Genomic DNA, 25,342 nt, shown 5'->3' with positions numbered 1-25,342 from the left:
CCATTGGTCCTTAAAGCGTATTCTCAAAATCCCTATATCTACAGCTATAGTAATCAGGGCATGATTTGGTAAATGCCAATTTGAGCATTAGTCGTATATAAAATGATTTCTTTCACTTTTGAATCCCAAACAATTCGATTAGGGGTCAGTACACAAAGATTTAAGGTCATTTCTTCAAATTGATCTCGATTTCTAAGTTCACAACCTTCGTGGTAACTTCATCGATATTACCTACCAAATAAAAGGCTTGTTCAGGAAGACCATCTAATTCTCCGGAAAGGATCTATTGAAACCCTCTAATAATTTCTGCTAAATCAACATATTTACCTGAAGAACCGGTAAATACTTCTGCTACAAAAAAGGGTTGTGATAAGAAAACGCTCAGCTACAGTTAAATGATCCTCTTTGGATAATTCGTCCAAACCGAGGATATCTATAATGTCTTCAAGTTCTTTATAACGTTGTAAAGTTTCTTAACTGTTTTCGTAGTTTCATACTTTCTCAATAGGAGGGAAAAAATTCATGTTTTTCCTATAACATAATTTAACTGAAGTTTCATCAAAACGTTCAGTCGAGCCAAAGCCATATATATGGAACAACCGTAAAACAAAACCCCATCCTTTGTGGTTTTTTATGCGTATCCAAATCCATGCAACTCAATTTAAACAAGTAACAAATTGAACTACTAGATTCAATTCATCGGATATATCAGATGATTTCAAAAGAAAGAAATTCATCTTTTTTCAATATTTGTTGGAATTGATACTTTAGACGCAGATAAATCCTATCGTGTAAATTATTTTTGTCAATTGACCCTTTAATTTATCTTTTCTTTTGTGTTCCATTACTAATATTAACCAATAAAGTGGTTTTCTTAATAATGAAAACCGGTCCATCTCTGTCTTGTTTTACAACTTATATTTTTTATCATCACAATATCTTTCTCTCAATTATCTCATGGGTAAAAGAAATATTCGATCACATAGAGTCGACGAATGAAGTGGTTAATTAATAATTCACTGATGAAAAATGGCAAAAAAAGAAAGCATTTATTCCTCTTTTGTGTCTTGCATCTATAGTGTTTTTGTCATGTTGGATTTTTCTCTCATCATTTACTAAAAGAATGGAATCTGGGGTTACTAATTGGTCGAATACTGATCAATCCGAAATCTTTTTGAATGATATTCAAGAAAAAAGTATTTTAGAAAAGTTCATAGAATTAGAGGAAATCCTCTTCTTGGACGAACTGATCAAGGAATACTCGAAAATACATCTACAAAAGATTCCTATAGGAATCCACAAAGAAACGATCCAATTAATCAAGATACACAATGAGGATCGTATCCATATGATTTTGCACTTCTCGACAAATATAATATGCTTTGCTATTCTAAGTGGTTATTCTATTTTAGGTAATGAAGAACTTGTTATTCTTAACTCTTGGGCTCAGGAATTCCTATATAACGTAAGCGATACAGTCAAAGCTTTTGCGATTCTTTTATTAACGGATTTATGTATCGGATTTCATTCACCCCACGGTTGGGAACTAATGATTGGTTCTGTCTACAAGGATTTTGGATTTGTTCATAATGATCAAATCATATCTGGTCTTGTTTCCACTTTTCCAGTTATTTTCGATACTATTTTTAAATATTGGATTTTCCTTTTATTTAAATCGTGTATCTCCGTCACTTGTAGTTATTTATCATTCAATGAATGATTAATAAATGATCCACCAATATTAATCTAATCAAATAGAATGTTTCTTAATGTATAGTTCTACATAAGCATTAAAAACTTTCTATCCCGGGGGATTTTCATCCTATAGCATTCCAGTAAAATGATTCCAGTTAATAGCAGAATCGTGGATAGGGAACTATACGAGCGACCTACCCAATTTATTGTAGAAATTTTCGGATCAATGATTAGACCATGCAAACTATAAATACTTTTTCTCGGATAAAGGAATAGATTACTCGATCTATTTGAGCGTATCGCTCATGATATATATCATGACTCGAACATCCATTTCAAGTGCATATCCCATTTTTGCGCAGCAGGGTTATGAAAATCCACGAGAAGCCACTGGACGTATTGTATGCGCCAATTGCCATTTAGCTAATAAGCTCGTGGATATTGAGGTTCCACAAGCGGTGTTTCCTAAGATTGTATTTGAAGCAGTTGTTCGAATTCCTTATGATAAGCAAGTGAAACAAATTCTTGTTAATGGTAATAAATGGGGTTTGAATGTAGGGGCTATTTTTATTTTACCCGAGGTGTTTGAATTAGCGCCTTCCGATCATATTTCTCCCAAGATGAAAGAAAAGATAGGCAATTTGTCTTTTCAGAGCTACCGCCCTAATAAAAAAATAGTCTTGTGATAGGGCATGTCCCTGGTTAGAAATATAGCAAAATCGCCTTTCCTATTCTTTACCCCAACCCCGCTACTAAGAAGGATGTTCACTTCTTAAAATATCCTATGTACGTAGGGGGAAATAGGGGAAGGGTTCAGATTTATCCCGACGGAAGCAAGAGTAACAATATAGTTTATAATGCTACAGGAGCGGGTATAGTAAGAAAATCATACGAAAAGAAAGGGGGGGGTACGCAATAACCATAACAGATCCGTCGGATGGAGGTCAAGTGGTTGATATTATCCCTCCTGGACCAAAACTTCTTGTTTCAGAAGGTGAATCCATCAGATTTGATCAACCATTAACGAGTAATCCTAATGTGAGTGGATTTGGTCAGGGAGATGCAGAAATAGTACTTCAAGATCCATTACATGTCCAAGGTCTTTTATTCTTCTTGGCATCTGTTATTTTGGCACAAATATTTTTGGTTCTTAAAAAGAAACAGTTCGAGAAGGTTCAATTGGTCCGAAATGAATTTCTAGACTCGCCGATTTATCGACATCAAGTTCGTAAAAAGAAACAAATTATTGTTGTCGATTATGTTTCATCAAAAAAAAAACTGAAATTCTGAAAAAACCTTTATTTACTTGTTTATACTATTTTTCTACGAGCTTCGGGGAATCTCTTGTACCGCATTCGTAGTCATATCATATATAGGTAGATCTTTTTTGAAGAAGACTATTTTATTTGACTTTACCACCACTTTATTTGTTTTTTTAGCCAAATTGAATTCGTACGACCATGTTACTATACTATATGCCGGATTTCAAATAGAATAAGATTGGGATAGATAGTCGCATAAGTAAGCAAGGAACTATAAATGCGGGAAACAAATAATTCTAGGAGGGATTATTTGTCTTCCTATTCTTCGACACAAGAATAGGGGTGGAGAAAATTCCCCTTCTTGTGTCGAAAAGAGTAATGATTTTTGATCATGTTCGTCAAAAATTCCTAGTCTTGGTGTCGGTTTTCAGATTAGAACTTTCTTTTTTTATTTATTATGTACAATAAAAATAAAGCAGTGGACAAACAAAAAAGGTGGGAATCTCATTTTTTTTATTAAATAGAAGTTATTCAATGAACTTGTAAAAACTGAAATCTTTCTGAGATAAGAAAATAAAATAGAAATTAGAAATAAAGTTGAGAGTATAGAAAAGTATTTGTACGATATCCAATCTACAGAAATATAGATAATCCGAAAATTGAGTAATTCCCCCTTTCTTATAACTTGTAAAGTACCCATAGATACTATCAATGAGCAGGTGAATCAATCAATGAAACTAATTTTTTCAAAAGGATCATCAATCAGAAAAAACGAAATGGAGTTTTTTGGAATAGTAGAAAACTAAATCAACTTTGTCATTTAGACGAAAATAAGACTCTGATTCTTAAAAACCCAACGGGCCCTTTCCCCTCGAATCAGACAAACAAAGAAGGGAATCCCGTCGGGTTCTTACATCTACAACGCAATTCATCCGATTAATACAGGGATGAACCTAATCCGGAATATGAACCATAAAAGAAAATACCTATTAAACCAATCACAAGAATACCAGTTATAGTACCTATTATCCATAGAGGAATCCTTCCAGTAGTATCGGCCATTTACTCCATTTCCCTCCAATTTTATCAAGTGGTCGTGCTAGAGACATAAACAGTCATGGATAATTATGAGATGAGATCCTTCCGAATGAACTAATACAATGCCTAGAATTATTATTATTTTCTTTCGTTTTCATAATTGAAGAAATAATTGGAAAATAAAACAGCAAGTACAAACATGAGTAATAATCCCCAGTAGAGACTAGTACGATTCAATTCAACATTTTGTTCGTTCGGGTTTGATTGTATCATAGCTCTATAATTCGGGATTAGGTTTATCGTTGGATGAACTGCATTGCTGATATTGACCCCAAAAAGAAGACGGTAGGTACAGCTAGACCATGAACAGCCAACCAGCGTACTGTAAAAATGGGGTAGGTTCGATCTATAGTCATTTGATTAGGGCCTCCTAAAATGATCTACTAAATTCATCGAGTTGTTCCAAAGGATCAAAACGGACCTGTTATTAATGGAATTCCTTGGCGGCTATCTGTGAAATATTCGTTTGGCCGAGGGCTTCCAAATACATCGTAAGCCAAACCGGTACTCACAAATAACCAACCTGGCAATGAATAAGGAAGGTATAGTAATGCTATGAATGACCCAATATCGAATACTGGTAATAATATCAGCAAAAGAACGTTCTCCTGTGCTTCCAAACATGCTCAACTCCATGTATTCTTGTACAGTCAAAGGAGATTCGATTCCGCAAAAGATGAGATCAGTAAAAGGCAATCACAAAATTAGATCTTTATAGGATTATCAATATAGTACCGAGGGCATCTTTAGAGTATACCGAATCAGTATAGCTCTCTTTCTTCTGACACAACAACGCTATTTGCATCAGTATCGAAAGGAAGTGTGAAATAATTGATTTATTGCTTTCCTTTAACCTGTTGTTGTGAAACAATGCTGTATTTAATATAAAATTCTTACAATGAAATATATTTTAATATTTTCACAATTTTAAGTAGATCCGAGATCTAGAAATTTATTTTTCATGATTGTAGAGACAATTTTTTTTTGTTGGAATCCCATTTTCCCATTTTAAGGAATTGTTTAATCGTCCAGTAACAAATACGAGTAGTAGATTTTATTCGCTGAAAGAAAGCGAAGAAAGAATTAAATAAATAGTTGTAATGAGGATATCAATCTAAATCTTGATCTATTTAAAAGGATGATGCTTTATTTTCCAATATAGAAATAAAAAATGTCAAAATGGTATTCCATACAAATCGAATTCACAATTAAGAATTCAAAAGGAGTTTCGTTTTTGAATGAAGTTACACGATCTAGTTTGTATTATTAGTTTACGATCAACGAATCGGTTGATAGGAATCACGCGATGGGTAGATGTTAGAAATTATGAATCGGTTTCTTTATATGTCTGGCACTTTATCTTTGTTCGTGCCGTCTATAATGATAGATGAATGAAAAACTTTCAATTGAACTTATTTTTTCAATTGTTATTTTTCTATATTTTCCTATTTTACAAAAATAGGAAACTTAAGTAAATGCTTCAGAAACATATTTATAAAAATACCGTATTTCATTTAACCCCTTGATGCTTACTATAACTAGTTATTTTGGTTTTCTACTAGTGGCTTTAACTATAACTTCAGCTCTATTTATTGGTCTGAGCAAGATACGACTTATTTAACTATTTGAAAGAAACAATTCATAAAAAAATCTTTCTGTGAAATTCTGTATATTCTATAGTTCCTTATCAATTGTAAATGTTTAGTCATTGAGATTCACGTCAATTCGGATTACTTTTTAGGTCTAGATATTTCCTATTTTTGTTCTCCTTTTCAAAAAATTGAGATGATTGAAGTTTTTCTATTTGGAATCGTGTTAGGTCTAATTCCTATTACTTTGGCTGGATTATTCGTAACTACATATTTACAAACAGACGTGGTGATCAGTTGGACTTTGATTTATTAACATTTATTTTTTTGATTGACCTCCTCATTTCTTTAATTCACACGGGTTCAAATTTGAATTACTGTGCAAGTGATTGAATCGATTTCAGTCTATAATTCGATCTACGAAGAAAAAACCACGCTCTGTAGGATTTGAACCTACGACATCGGGTTTGGAGACCCACGTTCTACCGAACTGAACTAAGAGCGCACTTTATCAGGATAAATAAAAGACTGTAAAGAAAATGATTCTTTTTGTAACCCTTAAATATATAGTTTCATAAAAATGAATGATTCCGTCCAATTTGATCTCAATTGATTCCTCGTTACTACTCCTTTGAGTCGTAAAAGGTATGGATGACAGGATTTGAACCCGTGATATTTTGTACCCAAAACAAAGTCTTGTTTTCCATATCCATAGTTCTTGCTGTGAGAAACACAAAATTTCTGCTCATTTCGTCTTTTCAGTTTTATTTAACATATGATAATAAGAAAAGGAAAATCTTATGGATCATTTTACATTTCAATTTTAATTAGGGATTTCGTGTACAACTCTAAGTGGCCCTTAACTACATATGCATCTGATATATATGCATTATCATTATTTTATGTATTACAATAAATAAAAAAAGAGGTTTTTCAATGCGAGATCTAAAAACATATCTCTCCGTGGCCCCAGTACTAAGTACGCTATGGTTCAGGGCTTTAGCAGGTTTATTGATAGAGATTAATCATTTTTTCCTGGATGCGTTGAGATTCCCCTGTTTTTCATTCTACTTATTGACATCAGAAGGAGTGAAGAATATTAAATATACAATCAAATATCTGTGACTAATCCTCCCCCTCCTTTTTTTTCTATTTTTTTCCATTTATTTCTTATTTTTAGAATAAGGGACGAAAGAGAAAGAATAAATGTGTATTCAGCGTCTGCGAGACTCGGGTTTAGGTTCGAATTAAAAAAATTAATAGAGGAACGGGGGTGGGGTAGAGTAGAAATGTGGGTTTAGGATAAGAATACATGATCTTTAACTGCAATACCGTGCTTGGGATTGAAATACAGTTTCAAAAGCATAGTCTTACTTCTTTTTTACTACAACTTTACTTTGATATATTATTACTTAAATTGAATTTATTTTTGTCTTTTAGTTGTGGATTTCAAGTTAGTAACTTCTCTTTTTTTCTTCTTTTCTTTTTCTTCATTTCGAATAAAAAAAAAGGAAGATGATATTAATGTACCGGTTGTATTCGATGATATTAATGTACCGGTTGATATTAATAAAAAAAGGAAGATGATATTAATAAAAAAAAAGGAAGATGGCCAAGAGGAAAGATGCACGAGGAACGGTGATTTTGGAATGTACCGGTTGTATTCGAAATGATATTAATGTTAAGAAGACATCAACGGGCATTTCCAGATATATTACTCAAAAGAACCGGCACAATACCCCTAATCAATTAGAATTGATAAAATTCTGCCCCTATTATTAAAAACATATGATTCATGGGGAAATAAAGAAATAGATATAACCAAGCCTTTCAAGGACTGTAGTAAAATCACGTTATATAGAACATATTCATATTTAAATCATCCTATTTTCGGTTAAAATGACAATTCAGAACTAGGATTTTCGGAATAAGAAAATAATAAATAAACTAAACAAAAAAAACCATGGATAAATCCAAGCGACCCTTTCTTAAGTCCAAACGATCTTTTCGTAGGCGTTTGCCCCCGATTGAATCGGGAGATCGAATTGATTATAGAAACATGAATTTAATTAGTCAATTTATTAGTGAACAAGGAAAAATATTATCTAGGCGAGTGAATAGATTGACCTTGAAACAACAACGATTAATTACTATTGCTATAAAACAAGCTCGTATTTTATCTTTGTTACATTTTCTCAATAATGAGAAACAATTTGAAAAAGTCGAGTCGGCCGCTAGAACTACTAGTCTTAGAATCAGAAATAAATAGGCTTATTCTTTGTTCACTTGAATCAGAATTCCAATCTGAACTCAAACTCAGATTGGTATTTTGTTCGACAAATAAGAAAAAAAAGCGGAGGGAGCGACTGGTCTAGATCGTGTTTGCTATTCATGAGTAATCAGGTTCGCATCAAACCAGGTTCCATGACTATTAATTTCATTCTTTTCAAGTTGTATTTCTGGCTCCAAAAGTCATAAATAGGGCATTGGGAAGCAAAAGCAATTGAACCTAGACAAGAGTTTATACATTATTAAGAACTTTGACTAATAAAAGGCTTAGCTAAACTAAGTAAATTAAGAGCAGATTTTGCTTCTTAGGACACCGCAAGGACATGGAAGCCTTCACCCATAACAGATAGTTAAGTATAATAATAACAATAATAATAATAATAATAATAATAATAATAATAATAATAAAAGACTCATATTTCCAACCTCTTGCAGATTGAAGTCACTAGAATAGCTGTGAAATTTCTAAGACTCTAGTGGTTGTTGAAAAATTTGTTTCCCAGTCATTTTGCAACAAGGAATGTCATCACTGATGGAATCAATTGGTGCAGCTAATGGATACAAAACGCAGACATAAGGAATTGGCACCTGCCGCATGAATTTCAAGCACACTCACAAACATTTCAACGTGAAACCTCTACCTTAATGGTTTGGAATTACAAAAAATACTGCTACAAATATCAAGTATGCAAAATGAAGTGATGCAAGAACATAATGGTAACATCTGAATCAACTATTATCTCCTCTTATCACCAAATTAACAACTGGTTCTTTTTGCAACTTAATTAAACGACAAGTCAACTCTCAATGGGCCTAGTATGAAGAAACTAGTTCACGATTCAACCAATTATTCAAAATTTAATATCACATTGGATGATCTAAAATTAACCCAAAAAAATAATGCATATAAGGTTTGAATTAACTTAATACAGAGCAAGATCAAGAGTTCAACTATGTTATAATTTTTTTATTACCCCTTAAATTTTTGTGATTGACAAAATAAACAACATCGAGTGTTTTTGGGATTCAGCCACTCATTTATTTTTAAAACAGTTTTTCAGACCGTTGGATCAAATCAAACATTTCAAGTAGTTCTAAGTCGTTCTGTCAAAGAAGTCAAACTGCTGTATTTATTGAACTCCAGCTACAAGATATAATCTGCCAATCTGATCGGTCCTAACACTTATTGCAGTACACATGTTCAAACCGATGAAGCTTTATTGTATGCAAACGGTCAAAAAAAAGTATTTCAAAACTTTCACGTCCCGAAACCGAGGTTAGTCGACACCGACATTGTTTAATAATTTAACATCGAAACAATAAGCCTCATAGTACAAATCTTGCCAAAACCAATCTATTTCATAATTAAAAAAAAAAACATTGTCTTTCCAATGAAAAATACGGAAATGCAGAAGCGTAAAAAGTATTAAAAGCAAAATAAGAAGTGACTTATTCACCATGCAATTGTGATCTTAAAATTTTTCTTGTTCGAGTTGGTTTGTCCGTGCCCGTAGTTGTATGATTTAGTGTAAACTTGAAAATGTATAATTGCTCGATTACTTGTCCTCGTATTTTAGATGTGATAACACATAACATTGAATATTATATTTAAATTTAGTCAATTGCCATTTTGCTATAAAGCAGTACATGTGCATACAATATCACTAGTTTATTCTCAATTATTTATTTATTTATTTATGTTTATCTAAATGTTGTGGTAAATAATAACAAATTAGGGAAAAGTAACCACACACAAGTTTTTATGATATACTAGAATTGTTTCATCATCCAAAAAATTTAATCTTAGATAAATCTTAATTAGAAATATTATATATTGGAAAATACCAAAAAATGTACAGAACACCACACCGTCAAATTCATGGCAATTTATTTGGTAAAACATCAAAATTACATAGTTTATCATGTAGTCAAAATCTCAATTATACTATATTTAATAATCGGAAACAAATTGTGTATATATATTTGAATTAAGCGCGGAAACGTATGATCTCCTTAATCTTGGTTGAATATCTTTTTCAAGTCCGAATAAAATCAAACGTACCTTCAGCACTGCACTCACTTTCTCTTCTTCCACTTCCATGGCTTCTTCCTCATCTTCTTCTAGCAGCGGTGACGGTGGAGAGCATGCGAGAAGACGAAGACCAGTTCGAGTTTTAGGTTTAATCTTTCATTCTTCTTTCTTTTTCATTTTTGATTGATGTACTCATAATAATTTCAGAGTTCTTGGTGCGAGGTGAGCAACGGATACGTAGGGTAAAAAACCACAGGGAGAAGATGGAACCATTCAACAAGCAATTTTTCAAATGGAAAAGGAAGACGAAACAAGAATTCTGTCAAAGATGCAATTTCCTGTTCCGAAGCCTTGGACAGAAGATAAGATTAGGTAATTAGTATTTATTCTTTGTGTTTCTATAGTTCATTATGCACGAAATTGCAGAACTCTACTCCTTCCATACCAATTGGAAATTTAGAATGGTAAGCGTGAGGTTGGAACAAGAAGAAGAAGAAGGTGAGGAACATGACCTGAACGAGGATGAGGAAGATGAAAGTGATGGGCAAGATGGAGAAGATGAGGAAGAGCATCAGGTATGAAACTACGTGTTCTTCTTCTCTTTTTTTGCATATTAAGATTGAATGTCTTTTTTAAAATTTTATCGGAACCAAAAACTAAAGTGGAACGGGAACATGAACAGAACCCCAACCTGAACCTGGAAGGGTACCCCGAGAACTATAACCGTGGCCTGAACCTGAACGGTGATGAGGAAGATGAAAGTGATGGGCGAGATGGAGAAGATGAGGAAGAGCACCGGATATGAAACTACGTGTTCTTCTTCTCTTTTGCATATTAAGATTGAATGTCTTTATTAAAATTTTATCGGATCGGGAACCAAAAACTAACATGAACTTGATGAACATGAACAGAACCCGAACTTGAACCTACAAGGGGACCCCGACCTGAACCTGCAAGGGGACCCCGAGAACTATAACCGGGGCCTGAACCTGAACGATGATGAGGAAGATGAAAGTGAAGGGCAAAATGGAGAAGATGAGGAAGAACACCAGGTATGAACATAGTTGTGAAAAGCGCTCGCCTCGCTCGCTTAAGCGCGAGGCGACGCGAGGCGGCCTACTTGCGCTTCGGATTGTCCCGAAGCGCAGCAGGTTAATGAAGCCCACGCTTTAGTGCGCTTCGCCTGGATTTCTGAGCGATATCGCTAGGCGCTTCAGCCCATATGTGTTATTTTAGTTCTGTCCAAGCCCAAGTCCAGCTCCAAATGAAAGCCCAGCCCATGTATATTAAAATATTTGTCGTTTAGTGCTTCTGCCTCTGCCAAGTCTACTGCCTTTGCATTTGTGCGTGAATCTCTTCTGCCTCTGCCTTGTCGCCACTGCTCCGCCGCCGTCGCCGCCGACCCTGCCGCCGCCGCCGCCGCCGCCGTCGACCCTGCCGCCACTTCTCATTTGCTACCCAATTAGTAAACCACTAAACCCTAATTTTAGGATTTTTTTGTTTAAAATTACAAATTGTGTTTTTTATTTTTAATAATATAATAGATGAATTGTTTTTTATATTTCAGAATTTAAACATGTTAAACATGTCAAACACACCAATTGATTTTTTTGATAATATTTTGTTTATTGTGGCGTGACGTAGATTTGAAAGATGAAGATGACGATTATAATGACATGATATTTCATGTATCACATTTTCAAAGACTTTTTATTTTATTTTGAATTTTTGGATGATAATTTGTTTGTTGCGCTTTTTTCCGTAAAGCGTGCGCTTCGCTTTGCGCTTTGCGCTTGAAGCCCCAAGACACTTGAGCGCTTTTTTGCGTCTCGCGCTTTTGACAACTATGGGTATGAAACTACGTGTTCTTCTTCTCTTCTATTACATATTAAGATTGAATGTATTCTCATTTGGAAAAAGAATTATCGACTGATTTATTAAAATTTTATCGGATCCGGGACCGGAACCAAAAACTAACGAGGAAGGGGAACATTAACAGGAACGGGAACATGTACAGGAACATGAACAGGAACGTGGACAGGAACATGAACAGGAACATGGGCAAGCCCGGGTATGAAACTGAGAATTGTTTTGAGCTCATCTTTATTAATAATACCTTTGGCTTAAACTGCCATTCAATAAACAATCTTAACAGAAATGAAAAAACAACCCATTTAGCGGAAATAAAGCCAAGTCGTATCGGAGACTTGAAACAATTCAAATACAAGTAGATGTTCCTAAAGACTACTTCTTTATTCTAACACAAATCTGCAATAACCTCATTCTTTCCCTCCTTTAAACTAAATGTTGTGAAGCAATTAGTTTTTATCAGAAATTTCACATACTCCCAGCAGCTCTTGAAGCTTCTGAAAAACTTCAAGCTTAAATGATTTGGTCATTATGTCTGCCACCTGATCCTGACTCCCACAATGAACTAATTCAATTGTACCCTCCTTAGTAAGATTCTTTAAGAAATCAAACCTCACATCGATATACTTTCTGTGACCATGCATAACTGGGTTTTTAGACATCTTGATGGTTGAACTGTTGTCACACATCACAGTAGTACAGCCTCCATCAGAATGTCCCAGCTCCTTTAAAATCCTCTTCATCCAGATTCCTTGACAAGCCCAGACTGCAGCTGCCACAAACTCAACTTCTGTTGTTGATAAAGTCCCAATAGGCTGTTCTTTTTAACACCATGAAACATCACTTCAACTCATTAAAAACACGTAACCAGATGTACTTTTCTTGTCATCTATATCTCCGACATAGTCGCTATCTGTAAATGCCAACAACTCACCATCTACTCCTTTCTTATAATGAATTCCATAGTTCACAGTTCCTTTTAAGCATCGAAGTGCTCTCTTAGTTGCCTGTAGATGAATCTCCATTGGTTTTGCCATATATCTACTTATGAGACAAGTATCAAACAGCCTGTCAAGTCTCGGTGCAATGAGATACATCAAACTACCCACCAACTGTTTGTAGTATGTCTCATCAACAAAGTCTCTAATTCCGTCTCTGCTTATCTTGAAACCTGGAATTATTGGACAGCCCACCTAGTTACTTTCCATCATACAAAACCTTTTCAAAAATTCCAATGCATATTTCTTTTTACATATATAAATACCATCAGATAGTTGAGCACCTCGATCCCAAGAAAAAACCTCGTTTTCCTCAGGCCAGACATATCAAACTATTTTTAACGCTTTTAAATTCAGACATCATAACTTCATCATTACGAGTAAAAATTAAATCATCAAGATAAACACTTGCAATGATAATTTTTCTTTATCTGCTTGCTTCTCTTTGTGAATGATGTATGCTTGCTATCGCACCTCCGAAACCCTTCACCAATGAAATATGGTTTTCGATTCGACTAAACCAAGCTTGTGGTGGTTGTTTTAATCCATATAGGGCTTTGTGTAACTTGTAAACTAGATGTTAATTGCTCTTTTTTTCATATCCTCTTGGCCGCTTCTCATAAACATCTTCACTCAAATACCATGGAGAAAAGCCAACTTGACATATAGCTGAAAAATGGTCCAATTCTTATGCAGCTAGAGCAATAATCAACTTTTTTATTCCTTAGAATCCAATACAAGCAATAATCAACAAGAATAAAAGAAAGATTCACAATCAAGCCTAATTCCCTTATCTTTGAGTTTCACGGTTGCCCCTTGCATCTTCTAATATGTCTTTTGAGGTGTTTTTGACGTGAAGTGTGTGTGTATCCCACATGAGTCCTCTACGTATTTATAGATATCACCGGTGCTTCCTATCAAGATTCCATTCCCTTCTAGACTTCGAACGAGTATCAACCATTGACTTTGTATTCTACAAGTATACCGACTCATGTTTGCCAACTTCTTGCAGAAAGAGAAACTCGGCCTTTTTCCTTATCCTCTAGAAGGCCCAAGCTTTCGAGACACTTCCTTCAACAAGAATCAACAGAAACCAGTTTACTGGTGGTGGAGTTTGATTCTAAGTCCCAAGAACTTCTTCAGAAGTCGAAAATTTTATTTTTGACAGTGTCCTTTTTTATTGTTTTTCGTAATGAAACTAGCTTTAGAAGTCGAAAATTTATTTTATTTTTGACTTTAAAATCTTGTGTTATATCATAAGGTGAGACATCAATTAAGACGTGGAAGTGGAAGCCAAAGTGACGATGGATATGTGAGATTAAAGTAGAATCGTTGTTGTTGTTGTTGTTAATGATTTGAAAAGATTACATAAATTTGATGCAATATCTTTTTCTTATCAGCTATCAACTTAGGAAGGTAGAAAATGCTATAGACAGGAGGAAAAGAATGATTGCAATGATAAGGAAAAAAGCATTTGCAAATATTAGATATTTTGTCATTCTAGCAAAAATTTCTGCCTTGTTTAAACTACTACTGCTGGAGTTACCGATCCAGAGGTTTCCTATGATGGTGACATAGTTTGAAGAGAGAATAAACATGGAAATGAGGGAATCATTGGGCAGAAACGTGCTAAAGCACAACATGCCTACATCCACGGTTTATGATTTGCTAGGTTCTTGTTTTCAAGCGATAGTTCAAGGATTCCAATTGAAAACGGATGCAGGGCTTTGTTATATTTCTGAGTTGCACGGAAGGTAAGGATATATATGTTTTATATGTTGCTAGAAAAAAATTATTGTATCATTCTAATTCTATTTTTATTATTATTATTTTTTAGAAATTCTGAAAAAACAGATAAAATCAAACATTTGGAGATGTTGATAGTTGAGCTTGATTCCTTTCAGTTGCAAAAGGAAGAACTTCTATGTATTTGAAAACTATTTTAATTTAAATACAAAATATGAATGCATAGTTATATATATAGTTTTTTTTTTGTCATAAATTCAAAATCGGAAATTGGAAACAATGCGAAGACGTTGACGCATGGAACTTGGGAATTGTCAGATTATTGAGAATGACGAACTTATGTTACATCGTCCGGTCAATTTTCTCTATTTCATCGTACTTGTTTGGTTAAATATAATACTTCTGTGTTGTCCTAAATTTCTCTGTAGTTAATTAAATAGATAAAATTTAAAAAATTTAGGACAACACAAAAGTACTATATTTAACCAAACAAGTACGATGAAATAGAGAAAATCGACCGGAAGATGTAACATAAGTTCTTCATTCTCAATAATCTGACGATTCTCAAGTTCCATTCGTCAGCTTCTTCGCATTGCTTCCAATTTCCGATCCTGAATTTATGACAAAAAACTATATATATAACTATGCATTCATATTTTGTATTTAAATTAAAATAATTTTCAAAGACATACAAGTTCTTCCTTTTGCAACTGAAAGGAATCAAGCTCAACTATCAACATCTCCAAATGTTTGAATTTATCTTTTTTTTTTCAGTATTTCGAAAAAATAATAGTAATAAAAATATATTAGAATAATACATAATTTTTTTCTAGCAACATATAAAATAAATATATCCTTACCTTCCGTGCAACTCAGAAATATAACAAAGCCATGCATCAGTTTTCAATTGGAATCCTTGAACTATCACTTGAAAACTTGAAAACAAGAACTTAGCAAATCATAAACCATGGATGCAGGCACGTGGAGCTTTAGCACGTTTCTGTCCAATGATTCCCTCATTTCCATGTTTATTATCTCTTCAAACTGTGTCACCATCATAGGATACCTCGATCGGTAACTCCAGTAGTAGTAGTTTAAATAAGGCAAAAAAATTTTCTAGAAAGACAAAGTCTCTAATATTTGCAAATGCTTTTTTCCTTATCATTGCAATCATTCTTTTCCTCCTGTCTAAAGCATTTTCTACCTTCCTAAGTTGATAGCCGATAAGAAAAAAAATATTGTATCAAATTTTTGTAATCTTTTCAAATCATTAACAACAACGATTCTACCTTAATCTCACATATCCATCGTCACTTTGGCTTCTACTTCCACGTCTTAATTGATTCTACAAGATTTTAAAGTCAAAAATAAAATAATATAAATATTCGACTTCTAAAAGCTAGTTTCATTACGAAAAACAATAAAAAAAGAGACTGTCAAAAATAAAATTTTCAACTTCTTAAAAAGTTCTTGGACTTAGAATCAAACTCCACCACCAGTAAACGTGTTTATATTGATTCTTGTGGAAGGAAGTGTCTCGAAAGCTCGGGCCTTCTAGAGGATAAGGAAAAAAGACGAGTTTCTCTTCCTGCAAGGAGTTGACAAACATTAGTCGGTATACTTGTGGAATACAAAGTCAATGGTTGATACTCGTTTAAAGTCTAGAAGGAAACCGTGAAACTCAAAGATAAGGGAATTAGGCTTGATTGTGAATCTTTCTTTTATTCTTGTTGATTATTGCTTGTATTGGATTCTAAGGAATAAAAGAGTTGATTATTGCTCCAGCTGCATATAAGAATTGGATCATTTTTCAGCTATATGTCAAGTTGGATTTTCTCCATGGTAGTTGAGTGAAGATGTTTATGAGAAAGAGCCAAGAGGATATGGAAAAAAGAGCAGTTAGCATCTAGTTTACAAGTTACACAAAGCCCTATATAGATAAAAACAAGCACCACGAGCTTGGTTTAGTCGAATCGAAAAGCATATTTCATTGGTAAAGGGTTTTGGAGGTGCGATAGCGAGCATACATCCATTCACAAAGAGAAGAAGATAAGGAAAAATTATCATTGAAAGTGTTTATGTTGATGATTTAATTTTTACTCGTAATGTTGAAGTTATGATGTCTGAATTTAAAAGTGTTAAAAGAGTTTGATATGTCTGACTTGAGGAAAACGAGGTTTTTTCTTGGGATCGAGGTGCTCAACTATTTGATGGTATATAAATATGCATTGGAAGTTTTGAAAATGTTTGGTACGATGGAAAGTAAATAGTAGGTGGGCAGTCCAATATTCCAGGTTTCAAGATAAGCAGAGACGGAATTGGAGACTTTGTTGATGAGACATACTACAAGCAGTTGGTGGGTAGTTTGATGTAATATTTTTGAAGCTAAATTCAATCTATTCCTTTTCGAGTTAAGATCAAACATGCAAATAATTGGCCAAATTAAAAGCAAGAACTTTATGCAAACATTAATCATTAATATAAAATTAATTCATAAATCATATAACCCAATGAATGAACAAGATCAATAGTTTGGCCCTATCGTGGTCCCGATCACAAGAAAAACTACTCCATCAATTCAAAACTAGAAGAAAATCTAATATTCGAAATCATGAATGAAAATAAGAGAGGAGAAAATCTCAGCGATGGTTAGCGCTGGGCATAAAACCCGGAAAACCGAAAAAACCGATCGAACCAAATAATTCAGTTTAAATGGTTCGGTTTTATAGGTTTGTCGGTCGGTTATGGTTTTAAAATTTATGAAATTCGATTTTTCAGTTCGATTTTTCGGTTGGATTTTTGGTTTTAGTCCCCCAAAAAAATCGAATAACCGAACCGGCCATATTATTGTTAAATATAGGGTTTTTACGTATAAAGGCCATATTATTGTTAAGTATAAGACTTTTTTTTTATGTATAATGGGCCTATTAAGATCATTAACTCTCAATTTTCAATCCGATCATTTTCTCTTCTTTCTCACCACTAACCAGTCGATGTTTTCTTTTCTTTTCAATATATATTTCTTTGTATATATTTCTTTAAGTTTTTCGTAAGATGATTGGTGTTCCATTCGAGCTGGTTGACACCTTGTTATCATTCCTATTACTGAATATTCCGTTGGATTTATGCATTTTCCGTGTTTACATGGTTAATTAGTTATATATTCTTATTATATTCGTATGACATGTTTGTACACAATACAATTTGAAAAAGATTAAGTCTCACAAATTAAATGTTTGAAAAATACTATGATTTAGATTTTAAAGGCATAAGGTGACGTATAATTTTATTTCTTAACAAATTTTAACTAACCGTATATAACCGGCCGTATAAACCGAACCGTATTACAAAAAAAACCGAACCAAACCGTAATAAAATAGTTTGATTTTGGACTAGAGATATTCAATACCGAAAATCGAAAAATCGAACCGTTGTAGAGTAAAACCGAACCAAACCGACCGTTGCTCACCCCTAGCGATGGTGCGCGCAACTTTTATGTGAAGCGCGTTTTTTCTCCCTTTTCTCCCGAGTCGTAGCCGTCTTCTCTCCAATTCTCTTCCAGTCCAAAACGTTTCAAAAGTCCCTTTCCAAATCTTAGGTTTCCCTTTATATTTTCTTTCCAAAAAGCCCCCCAAAATTTGTTATTTTCGAGCTATCCTCAATATCTTCTCCAAAATCTCCTAAAAATCTTCGCCAAATCTGATGCTGATATGAAGGACACGAACCCTGTTTATGCATCCGGGTAAGTGTCCGTGTAGACTCTGTTGCAAAATTCTCACCGGGTAATCATGGGCACGGACCCTGTGTATGGGTCCGGAATGGGTCCGCGCAGGCTCTGTAAATCCCATTCTCGGAGGCTAATTGACACGGACCCCAGGTACAGGTCCGGAATGGGGTCTGTGTAGGCACTGTATTTTTCTTCTTCTGGATTCTATGATACGGACCTGTGCACGGGGTCCGTGTAGGGGTCTAGATACGCTTTTTGTGCTATTTCCTATTTTTCCTGTTGTTTCTGACGTGGCATTGCGAAGTTTGACTTTCTTTCCCTTTCGTTGGCTTTCATTATCTTTTAGTCAAACCTGGGAATAGCAATAATAAAATGAATTAAGCGCGAAGCAACGCCTGTTGCAGTTTGGGCTGTGAAAAAGCTAAATTTGGGCTGTGAGAAAACCTGGAGCACAAAGCATTTTGGGCTGTGAAAAAGCTAAATTTTGACATGAGGGCATTGGGCGAGCAACGCCTGTTGCAGTTGAATGATATGGAAGAATTCAGGAATGATGCATACGAGAATGCTAAGATATACAAGGAAAAGACCAAGAAATGGCACGACAAGCATATTCTTCGACGAGACTTCGAATCAGGGCAACATGTGTTATTATTCAATTCTCGACTGAGGTTGTTTCCTGATAAGTTAAAATCACGATGGTCTGGACCATTCACAGTGGAAACAGTGTACCCACATGGTGCAATTGATTTAAAGTGCAACAATGGTCAGACATTTAAAGTCAATGGTCAAAGGGTCAAGCATTAGTTTGGAAATGAAGTGCGACACATGGACAACATCCCACTTGGAGAACCAAAGTAGACAGGAGAAAGTCAGGCTGATGACGTTAAACCAAGCGCTGTGTGGGAGGCAACCCACATTTATTTATTTTTGCATACGTTTTGTTTTTTTTTTAATTTCTTAGTTATTACTTTTTATTTTCTATATTCAAGAATTAATTTGAATCGTTTTATTTTTTCAAGTTATTTAAAAAAAAAATTAAAAGCTACTGGACAGAGTGCGTCGCGCATATGTGCGTCGCGCATATGCGCGATTTATTTTCGCGCACATGCGCGACACAGGCAGAGGAGTCCGCGTATATGCGCGACAGACCGCATGCGAGGCAGTGACCATCGCGCATATGCGCCACAAAGGACGCGCATATGCGCCATATGCAACAAAAATTTACAGTAGCCTCGACGCATATGCGCAGATTTAAGATGCGCATATGCGCGCGACTTGAGTTAAAAAAAAGAGGATCGCGAAACCCATCTTCAGAATTTACACAGCAGCAGCCTCCCCTTTCAAAAACCCTCACGCCGCCGCCCCTATCTGAAAGCCGCCGTCGCCGCCCCTATCTGAGAAGACGACCGTCGGCTTCAAGCACCGCCCCAAGTTCCGACACACCCCGATTTTTGACCGTTTTCTGGTGCAAGTAAGAATTTATTCTGATTTTGTTCTACTGTTCGGAATAGTTGGAATTTGTGCTCAATCTAGTTAAAAGAACTTTTGATATTGTAGGTTTGGTACTTTGAATTGTTCTAAAGTGGTTTGTGACTGGGTTGTACGTGGCTTTTCTGTTTGTTGAGTTTAGTGTGTGGTTGTGATATTTGATTATTGAGTTGATGGCACCGAAAAAGAAATAAAAAAAGGGTGCATCTTCCTCTTCAAGCTTCGATTCTCACAGATTTTGGAATGAAGAGGCCCAAAAAATATATAATAGTTCAATGGCACGGCCCATCATATCGGAACGGGGGTTCAATTTATCCATTCTACGTGGTGTGATCATAGAGGAACTGGAACGTAGAGGATGGGTTGAATTCGTTCAACACCCGTCGGATGCTGTTATCTCGGTTGTGCGAGAATTCTACGCCAACCTCCGGATTCGGCATGACGAATCTAAAGTATTGGTCCGAGGTAAATTGGTGTCGTTCGACTCTCGAACGATCAACATGCTATATCAGATGTCCAGCTTCGACCAGGACGAATACATTGAATTCCTCGAAGCAGATGTTGATTACACAGAGGTCATCCGAACCATATGTCAAGCCGGCGCTGTCTGGAAAATGAGCTCGAGCGGGCCTACTTCTTTAAAAAAAAAGACATGGGTCGCCCTAACGCAAGCGCTTGGACATTTTTTGTACTGACCCAAATTCTCCCATCCTCTCACTACTACGATGTCACCAAATACAAAGCCGCATTGGTTTATGCCATCCTGATAGGCAAATCAGTTGACGTGGGGAGAATCATTTATGGCTCGATTATGAGAGCCGGCGCAGAGTTAGCCACGGTTGCTCTTCCTTGTCCCCACATTGTTACCGAGCTATGCCGCCAGGCCGGCGTATCATGGGCCCCTGATGAACTCTGTGTAATCAAAACCTGGTTCAAGGAATTCACTGTATTCGTCCTGGTCGAAGCTGGGCATCTGATATAACATGTTGATCGTTCGAGAGTCAAACGACATCAATTTACCTCGGAGCAATACTTTAGATTCGTCATGCCGAATCCGGAGGTTGGCGCTTCGCACAACCGAGATAACGGCATCCGACAGGTGTTGAGCGAATTCAACCCATCCACTACGTTTCAGTTCCTCTATGATCACATCACGTGGAATGGATAAATTGAAACCCCGTTCCGGTATGATGGGCCGTGTCATAGAACTATCATATATTTGTTGGGCCTCTTCATTCCAAAATCTGTGAGAATCGAAGATTGAAGAGGAAGAGGCACCCTTCTTTGATTTCTTTTTCGGTGTCATCAACTCAATAATCAAATATCACAACCACACACTAAACTCAACAAACAGAAAAGGCATGTACAACCCAGTCACAAACCACTTTAGAACAATTCAAAGTACCAAACCCACAATATCAAATGTTCCTTCAACTAGATTGAGCACAAATTCCAACTATTCCAAACAGTAGAACAAAATCGGAATAAATTCTTACTTGCACCAGAAATCGGAGTGTGTCGGAACTTGGGGCAGTGCTTGAAGGCGGCGGTCGTTTTTTCAGATAGGGGCGGCGGCGGCGGCTTTCAGATAGGGGCGGCGGCGTGAGGGTTTTTGAAAGAGGAGGCTGCTTTCAGATAGAAGCTAGAGGTAGCGAGGTTGGCAAACGTATTGTACTTCCCGCATCATTTATTGGTGGACCAAGGGATATGCGTCGGCGGTATCTTGATGCCATTGCATTGGTGAGGACTTTTGGTAAACCAGATTTGTTTATCACTATGACATGTAATCTCGATTGGCGTGAAATAAAGAATAATTTGTTTGAAGGACAACTCCCTCAAGACCGTCCGGATTTGACATCGAAAGTCTTCCGTGCCAAATTACAAGATCTGAAGGATCGGATAATTAAAAAGCGTATATTTGGACTAGTTGCAGCTTATGTGTATGTAGTAGAATTCCAAAAACAAGGACTTTCTCATGTCCATATGCTCATTATTCTGCAAAATGATTATAAGATTAATTGTGTTGATATGTTCGATGGCTTCGTTTCAGCTGAAATTCCGAACAAGGATTCTCACCCACGTATGTTTGGTTTGGTTCTAAAACACATGATGCATGGACCATGTGGTACTTTAAACAGAAATAATTCGTGTATGATTGGTGGTCGATGTAAAGTCATTATCCTCGACAATTCTTTGTGTATTCTGTTCAAGAGTTTAGATGGTTATCCAACATATCGAATGAGAGATGATGGTCGAACTATTTACGTTCAAAATGCTGCATTAAGTTGACAGTGGGTTGGTTGTACATTATAATCCTTATTTGCTTTATAGATATGAATGACACATCAATGTTGAAGTGTGCTCTGGAATGACGGCTTTCAATACCTTTACAAGTACATTTACAGGGGTCATGACGAAGTAGGTGTGAATCTTTTGTTTCATGAATCACAGACATTGGTGGATGAAATCAAAGAATTCCAAGATGCACGTTGGGTTTCGGCACAGGAATCAATGTAGCGGATTTATGAATTTGATTTAAATGAAATGTCACCAGCTGTGATTAATTTACCACTCCATTTACCGAACAAACATTGTGTGACGTTTTGGAAAAATAAAAACTTGATTTCTTTCATCTATGTTCTACTATATCCAAAGCAAGAGCATATTTGTATTCTGAAATCCCTGTATGTTTGGGATAAACAGGGTAAGATTTGGATCGAAAGAAAACGAAGAAAGGTAATTGGACGTGTCAATGCATCAAATCACGTTGAAGGTGAAAGATTTTATTTACGCTTGTTACTCCTTCATGTTAGAGGTCCTACTTCGTTTAACTATTTATTGACATTTAACAATCAGATTTACTTCACTTTCAAGGAAGCTTCGCAGTCCTGAGGATTACTCAATGTGATCGAAGTAATTTTGAATGTCTGAATGAGGCAACGACCTTCCAGATGCCCTATGAATTGAGAAGATTATTTGCAACCATCTTGACTTATTGTGAACCCGCCAATGTTCAAAATTTGTGGGACTCATTTTACAAACATTTGTCTGAAAATTTCACAAGGCATGAAACGAATGATGATTTGGATGTTTTGTTTGAGACACTGAATTCTGTTGATTTTTTCCTATAGAGTATGGGAAAAAAATTAGAATTATATGATTTGCCAAAAATACCTCTTCAAAAAGATATCACACAGAAAGATGTCTCCAGAGAGATTATGGATGAAATGTCAGTTCCAGATGATGATGCTCGGTTCAAGTTAAATAAAGAACAACAGAACGCATATGATAAGATTATTGAATGCTTGGATTCTGTGAGAAGTGGATTGTTTTTCGTTAATGGACCAGGTGGTACAGGTAAAACGTTCTTATATCGAGCTTTGCTTGCGACTGTCAGGAAAAAAAACTTGATTGCTTTAGCAACTGCTACTTCGGGAGTCGCAGCTTCTATATTGCCTAGTGGTAGGACAGCACACTCTCGCTTTAAGATTCCGATTGGTGTGCATGAAAAAAGCTTCTGCGGTATTTCAAAACAAAGTGGGTTGGCTGAATTGTTAAGAGAAACTCGGCTTATTATATGGGATGAAGCACCTATGGCAAAACAATTTGAAATTGAAGAAGTTGATCGAACACTTCAAGATCTTGTTGGCGTAGCACAAAATTGGTTGTTTTAGGTAGTGACTTTATGCAAGTAAAGCCCGTGATTCCAAAAGCCACAGTTCAGGAGACTATCAATGGAAGCTTAGTACGATATTACTTGAACCCACGTATGCAACAATTAGTTTTATCTGAAAACATGAGAGCAAGAGCTGATCAAGTTTTTAGCAAATTTCTACTCAGAGTTGGCAAAGGAATAGAAGATATTGATGATACGGAAATATCGAAATTCCCGATAAAATGAATATTAGTTTTTGTGGTGATGATATTTGATTCATTAGAGCAAAAATTGATTGATGCAGTCTTTCCAGACCTTGCTGAAAATAGCCACTTGCCAACATATATGACAAATCGAGCAATTCTTGCAACAAAAAATTCTTATGTAGATAAGCTAAATGACAAAGTATTGTCATTGTTCCCCGGAGAATTGAGGACATTTCTAAGCTTTGATGAAGAAATCGATGACACCCGAAATTTTTATCCCGGTGAATTTTTAAATAGTTTATCTCCTATAGGTTTGCCTCCTCATCGTTTGTCATTGAACAAAATTGTCCGGTTATGTTGTTGTGAAATCTTGATCCATCCGATGGACTCTATAATGAACACGAATGGTTTCTGAAGGATTTTAGGATAATGTTATACATGTTGAGGTAACCGTAGGGCAAAATTCTGGAAAACAAGTTTTTATCCCTCAAATACCATTATCACCTGATGAAAATGAAGGTTACCCTTCCCGGTTTAGAAGGAAGCTATTTCCTATTCGAGTTTGTTTTGCTATGATGATTAACAAATCTCAAGGACAAACTATTCCAATCGTCGGTATCTATTTACCGGAGCCCGTCTTCTCCCATGGTCTATTATATGTTGCAACGTCAAGATCAATTATATGTTGCACTGTCAATAGACACGTTTATGATGAATACAAAAGTGATGATTAAACCAGATCTACTTAAAAATGTTGGTGACTCGCAAACAAATTGGTGTACGCTTGAACTATATGGTAATTATCATTCATGTCCAACTTAATTGGCTGTGCTTCTCCTGTCTTAACATTATAAGCAATACAGTATCTCTGAGGCTGTGCACCATCGAAAACCAATACCTCCCTATCTATTAACCAACCAACGGTTCTATGTGTTCCATTTTTGTACGCAGGAACTTCTTTATTTTCGCGCTCTGAGGTTCCAAATCAAAGCTAAGCAACTTGCTCCATTCTAGAATTTCCGGATTCATTTCCCAAACATCCCCATTAAATGTCATTGGCAGTAGCAATAATGGACATCTTACTGCCCATTGGTAAATTTTTTTGGTATTTTTTCCCGAATGGAGGAATAGGAAACTGGCTAACTATTTCAGTATCGACGTTCATAATCAAGAGAACAGTTTCGTCAACCCAGTACATAAAGCCTCCACAAACCAATGGGAGTAAAGCTCTCCTAGCTGTGAGAGACAAGTGCTCGATATCAATATGCCTCCAAACTTGATCAACCCCAATAGTTAGCACTGCACATTTTACATATTCGAAACCTCTGGAATAATCATAGGGCTGCACCACTTTATACTTCATGGACGCTTCAAAAAATGATAAACCACAAGGCCCATGGTGTTCTATTCTACAGAAAAACCGAGGAAGAAGGAGCTGCTGCTTTGTCATGGGATTAGCAATGTAAAGATGGTGTCTGTCTTTGAAATTGGTCAAAACTAAACCATTACAGCTAGTCCATAATAAACAACAAAACACACGGTCAAACTTGGATATCTCGAGACAACCAGATTGCATTTCCACAAATATGGCACTGTGAAACAAATGCCGACTCTGGATCATAAGTCCACGTGGTGAATTCAAACGGTGTTCATGAATGAAATTTCAAGAACGGATCATACGGCTCCAA

At 35.7% G+C, this 25,342-nt stretch overlaps 1 protein-coding gene across 1 annotated transcript; it reads left to right on the top strand.

Annotated features, from left to right (window-relative positions):
- The first annotated feature begins 9,920 nt into the window (after window positions 1-9,920).
- On the top strand, window positions 9,921-25,297 carry LOC140822955 (uncharacterized). The gene is made up of 8 exons (XM_073183983.1): window positions 9,921-9,935; window positions 10,059-10,111; window positions 10,173-10,337; window positions 10,392-10,540; window positions 10,877-11,017; window positions 11,965-12,036; window positions 22,497-22,566; window positions 22,650-25,297. The coding sequence occupies exons 3-8, from the start codon at window positions 10,229-10,231 to the stop codon at window positions 22,922-22,924; spliced, it is 816 nt and encodes a 271-aa protein (XP_073040084.1). The 5' UTR covers window positions 9,921-9,935; window positions 10,059-10,111; window positions 10,173-10,228; the 3' UTR covers window positions 22,925-25,297.
- The last annotated feature ends 45 nt before the right edge of the window (window positions 25,298-25,342 follow it).

The sequence above is a fragment of the Primulina eburnea genome, chromosome 2 (genome assembly GCF_022965805.1).
Source record: "Primulina eburnea isolate SZY01 chromosome 2, ASM2296580v1, whole genome shotgun sequence".
Taxonomy (NCBI): domain Eukaryota; kingdom Viridiplantae; phylum Streptophyta; class Magnoliopsida; order Lamiales; family Gesneriaceae; genus Primulina; species Primulina eburnea.
Note: the sequence above shows the minus strand (reverse complement) of the source record. Positions and strands in the feature narration are given on the sequence as shown.